This window comes from Gigantopelta aegis, chromosome 1 (assembly GCF_016097555.1).
Source record: "Gigantopelta aegis isolate Gae_Host chromosome 1, Gae_host_genome, whole genome shotgun sequence".
NCBI classification, from domain to species: Eukaryota; Metazoa; Mollusca; class Gastropoda; order Neomphalida; family Peltospiridae; genus Gigantopelta; species Gigantopelta aegis.
Window position 1 is genome coordinate 23,163,656 of NC_054699.1, and position 6,000 is coordinate 23,169,655.

The 6,000-nt window shown below is 33.1% G+C and overlaps 1 protein-coding gene across 1 annotated transcript in view; it reads left to right on the plus strand.

Moving 5' to 3' along the window:
* Positions 1-6,000, plus strand: part of LOC121371290 — a 48,582-nt gene that overhangs the window by 26,895 nt on the left and 15,687 nt on the right. The window contains exons 6-8 of the mRNA XM_041497118.1: positions 1,940-2,044; positions 2,398-2,454; positions 3,219-3,305. Coding sequence (XP_041353052.1) covers positions 1,940-2,044; positions 2,398-2,454; positions 3,219-3,305 — 249 coding nt within the window. The remainder of the gene's footprint in view (positions 1-1,939; positions 2,045-2,397; positions 2,455-3,218; positions 3,306-6,000) is intronic.

Genomic DNA, 6,000 nt, shown 5'->3' on the forward strand with positions numbered 1-6,000 from the left:
TGCACATAAAAGATCCCTTGCTGCTACTGGAAAAATTATTTCCAGCTATTGATTTATTATGTCGAGCGCTTAACATTTTAACTCATCATCAAGTATGTCTTTATCTTTTGCAATTCTCTTTTTGGCTGGGCGCAGACGGGGTTTAGCTGAGTCAGTTGAGTGCTCGCCTCAGGTGCTTGCATCGCAGGATCGAACCACCTTAGTGGATCCATTCAACTGATTTGCTTTTTTCCCTCGTTCCAACCAGTGCACCGTAACTGGTCAAAGGCCATGGTATTTGTGTTCCTGCCTGTGAGAGTGTGCATATAAAAGGTCCCTTGCTACTAATGGATTTTTTTTTAATTTATGATCTTGAGTTTTCAAATTGTTATCCTAAGCTATCAATGTATTATGTCAAGCACTCAACATATTCACTCTCGTCAACATGTATGATTTCTTCTTTTGCAATTCTCTTTTTGGCTGTACAGTACTGATGCAGAAGTCGAGTTTATTATATGTACGAATTTATTACACAAGAACACGTATGATATTATCAGGAATGAGGCCTAAATGTATCTTGAACAAAATATTGGCATGCCTTTTTTCTAGGAATTTGGAGCAAGGTGGCCAGCATTTAAAATATGCTTTGAATTGAGAGTTTTTGTGCAGTATATATTTTTCAATTGGTATTTTATCATTCAAACAAATTAAAAGAGCAAATACGTTAGGTTATATATATAATATTTTAAATTAATAATAAGACAATTAGCAAATAGTGGATGTTGTTTTTTTGTTATGTATGATTCCAGACAAAACTGTTTATCGAATTGTATGTGTTTACCTTTGTCCTGGCTCTACAGTTCAGTTTCTTTCCATACATCTAAGACTTTAGAACAGTCATAGAACAAATGTGCCAATGTTTCTGGTTGTGTATGGCAAAACACAAATTTTGATTCTATATATTATATTTTATAACAAAAAGTATTAGTTGGTATTATTCTACATAGGATTCTGTATTGAAACCATAATAATATTAGATCTTTTAAACATTGAAATGGTAAATTATAGACATTTCTTTAATCTTGTAAACATAGTATATTACCTAAATTCGAATATTTTTGTTGGGCAGTGGGTGTTTTTGTTGACTTGTTTAATATGTTATACATTTCTTTGCATCCTTTTGGGGTTTTTTAAAAAAGAACTTCAGTTTAAACAAAATATCGGATTGGTGGTTATTACCTATTGATTGTTGATTATTTAAACTGTGTCACATATATAGGTTTTGACTGCGTTTATTAACGATGCAAATTCTCGGAAATTCGAGCATATGTTGAATTTGTTTCTAAATGTTTCATAGGTTACAAACTGACCCTGTTCATCCACTAAGTCTTGAATGAATATAACTCCACTTTTCATATAATGTTAATAATGTGTTTCCGATCAATAATTACTTTACCAAATATTGATTCTAATTATTTCATGTGTACACTCAGGAATTTGTTTTGTTGAATTAACCACAAACTATATAAAACATCTTTCAAGAAAATGTTGTTTATTACTATCTCCTTTAAACATTTGTACAATTTTTCTTTTTAATTTGAATTGCAAATTTAAAAAGAATAGAGTTTGTTTTATTTAATGACATTGCTAGAGCACGTTGATTAATTATCATCGTTTATTGGACATCAAACATTTCCTCATTCTGATATGTAGTCTTCAGAGGAAACCTGCTAATTTTTTCAATTAATAGCAAGGGTTATTTTATATAAACTTTCCAACAAACATGACAACACGGACCACGACCTTTCATATACCAGTTTTGGGGGTAATGGTTGGGATGGGAAAAACCAATGAGTCCGCCTATGAAGTTTGATTTTTTTTCCGATTATCATGACTTTTAAAGGAAAATCCCAATGTATAATAAATAAAAAACCTGAAATGAAAGTTTTACTATCCAAAGGTATGCTGTCACCAACAGAAGATACGGACTATGGAAAGCATCCAGTTTGTTCAGAATTGTTTCGTAAACCTGTACAGAAGTTATTGTCTTCTGAAGAAAAATGCAGTACGTCATAAGAAAATATCTACTTAAAATTTACTAAATGTGGGTTATATTAACATGTTTCAAAAAGAAATGTCAGCGATATATTTCATAACTTGTAAATATTCCCAAAATGTTTGAATATATTTGGTTTTAATGATAACACTTATTTGTTAAATGATAGTAATATATTTTAATTATTTTTAACATCTATTACATTTTGATTCTATATTACATATATTTTATATTTACTAGAAGTTTACTACATTCATTAAATACATACCAATATAAACGTGATTTACCTAAATCTTAATGTCAGTTATATAGTAAAATAGTTACACAGAAATTAAAACTAACATGAAACGTCTTTTTTTAAGGACTTCTTACACAGTCTTCATCTTTAAAGACCGTCTTGTCTTCTAAAGAAAAATACAGTAAGTGGGAAGTTAACAATTTTTAGAAAATCAGTGCTTTATACACTGTATATCAGATGCCAGCTATACACTTGAAAATTTAAAACCACCCAGTATTCAAAGATATATTGTAACACTGTCATAAAAAAATTACAACAAATGTTTCTCTTTTTTATTCAAATTGTATATGCATTTATATAATAAATAAAACATGTACCGACATTATACTACTTCATTAAATGTCACTTTCATATATTAAATTAGCACTAAATTTTCTAACTACTGGTATTTCTAAAATGTTCATCAATATTTATTGTGCTATATTATTTTGAATATATAACAAGTTTTTTTCACGAAGATATTAAAGGCATAATGTCACGGATTTAAGGACCTTATTTGTCTAAAAATGGATAATAAATAAAAATTACATTATTTGTTGGAAACTAAATCTAGCTATTGCATCACCTTAACTGAACCTTGATGGAGTGAATTCCATGCTCAACTCTCTCGGCAATTTTAGTTTTTGAATTATGGACCATTGCCATAATTCAATTATTTTTACAAAATATCATTAGTAAATGGAGTATTGTGGTTATGGAGATGGTTGAATAAAGTACATTTAGGGACAAATCAAATTATTTATGTTCAGGTAATACTTTGTTAGGCCATTAAATAGGTCAGTGATCTGTGACAATATACCTTTAATGGTATGAATTTTGACAAAAAATACGAATGTTTAAAAACTATAATCAAAGTTTTGTTTCCTTTGACACTTTGACCAGCAGAAGATCCGGACAAGACACAACGTTCAGTTGATTCTGAATTGCGCAGTAAACGTCTAGTGCAAGTGTCATCTGCTGAAACAAAAAACAGTAAGTGATCAGTTATGGTTTTGGTGTCTATATTTCGCAACTTCTGAGATATCTTAGAGCATGCTCACCATATGCCGCTTTTAAAGACTGACATATCCTTCTGATAAAGACGTTCGTTACCAGGGTTATAACATCCAAAGAAACTTGCAAGCCTTCAAATGTTTTTATGGTAGACTCTCGGAGACCATTTCACGATTTGTCGCATCACTGGTTAAAATGATGTCTGATGCAATACCCTATTTTGATCTTGTACATGCCTTTTCATCTTTGTGGTGAAAATCCTGTACATTTCAACTATGGATTGGATGGCTGTAGACTGTGCTCATGACGGGTGCCACCAGTGGCGCAGAATTAGCTGGAATACTCTGACCGTAAGAGGACTAGACGGGCATTTGGACAGTTATACGCTTTATATCGATCATTTTCGATTTCCCTGAGAATTTTTTTTTCCACATATTAATCGCTAATACACACATTACAGGAAGAAACCCAAAAGCACCCCTTCAATCTGATTAAAGTTAGCTCTACTTGTCTACCAGTAGATCTAACAGCATTGCGTGGACTCCTATGTCCAGGTGATATTTCATCTGTAAATAATAATTTAAATATAGACCAATCACACTTCGCCTTTTATAACGTTATTTGGGATCACACAAATTCTAAAATTATCTGGCGAGACTATTTATGTAGCCTCCGTACCGCGAACCATACCAATACGTACGGGCTGGATTAGGCGACTGATCAACTACAATATATATAACTCCCGGTGTTTAATTTATTTTTTAAAGAACTAAATCAATCTTCAATTTTACATTACAAATTATTTATTTTATAAAATAAAACATGTTTCAATACATTGGCGAGATTGGTCTGGCGAGATAAAAGTTTGTTTTTGTTATTTGTTTAACGACACCACTAGAGCACATTGATTACTGTGTGGTAATTCTGACACGTCGCCATCAGAGGAAACCCGCTAAATTTTTTCGAATGCTGCAAGGGATCTTTTATATATGCACTTTCCCACAGACAGGAAATGACATACCATGGCCTTTAACCAGTTGTGGTGAACTGATTAGGTGAGATACAATGCTACTGTAAAGACTTTTTTTCTTCTACTGACTACCAATAACTACGGTGGTATGTTTAGGACACAAACTTATATCCCAAACTCTTGACATATTATCTTGATTTCGACTTATTATCTCACGGGAGCGGAATCTAGATGTCGGTAGAGTTCTTTGATTACAGAAACAAATCTCAGTAGATAATTTTCTGAATGTTTTTTTCCCATCCCAACCAGTGTCTCATGACTGGTATATCAAAAGCCTATCAAAGTGTATATAAAAGATCCCTTACTGCTACTGAAAAAATATCTCCAGCTATTGATTTATTATTTCGAGCGCTTAACATTTTAACTCATCATCAAGTATATCTTTATCTTTTGCAATTCTCTTTTTGGCTGGTCACGGACGGGGTTTAGCTCAGTCAGTTGAGTGCTCGCCTGAGGTGCTTGCATCGCATGATCGAAAAATCTTAATGGATCCATTCAACTGATTTGGTTTTTTCCTCGTTCCAACCAGTGCACCATAACTGGTCAAAGGCCGTGGTATTTGTGTTTCTGCCTGTGTGCATATAAAAGGTCCCTTGCTACTAATGGAAAAATGTAACTTGTGATCTTGAGCACTCGGCTTATTATCTTAAGCTATCAATGTATTATGTCAAACACTCAACATATTCACTCTCATCAACATGTATGAACTTTTTTCTTTTGCAATTCTCTTTTTGGCTGTACAGTACTGATGCAGAAGTCGAGTTTATTATATATACAAGTTTATTACCCAAGAAACACTTATGATATTATCAGGAATGAGGCCCTGATATCACTACCTTACACTGTCATGCTATGACAAATGATTCTATACAATATGGATAATATAGATATATACGGCAATTATGGCAAATTATAACAGTACTAATGTACACGGACTGCATAAAATTCTACGATATACGGAGTTAACAGTCAAAACTGGAAATAAAAGAATGTGAGTACTGAGAGAGAGAGAGAGAGAGAGAGAGAGAGAGAGAGAGAGAGAGAGAGAGAGAGAGAGAGAGAGAGAGAGAGAGAGAGAGAGAGAGAGAGAGAGAGAGCGCAAAACATAATAACTTTGGAGATAGCAATTAGTGCATACTGTGTTCTGATAAATACATTTTGAACAAAATATTAGCATGCCTTGTTTCTAGGAATTTGGAGCAGGCTGCCCAACATTTAAAATATGATTTGAATTGACAGTTTTATATATATATTTTACATTAATAATAAGACAATTAGCAAATAGTATTATGGTGGGGTGCGGTCCGACGACAGAAATGGACGGAAATGAACCGAAAGGGACCGAAATGGACCGACGAAACACCGAAATGGATCGAAGAAACACCGAAATGGACCAGAATTTTATCCAGAAGTTGTAATATCCCCTTCTTTTAATATCGTTTATCAAAGAAAAATAAGATATATCTACATGTACATTGGTGTTTCCACCAGACTGGTTAGAGGGACAGGATGCTGGAATATAGGGACAGGGTGGTGATCTTAAGGTAGTACTAAACCAAATAACTTCCGGCTGGGTCAAAGTTCGAGGTGCACCCAACTTTTGATAGAGAAGTGAACACTACAAGTCCTGTGATTGGTTATAAA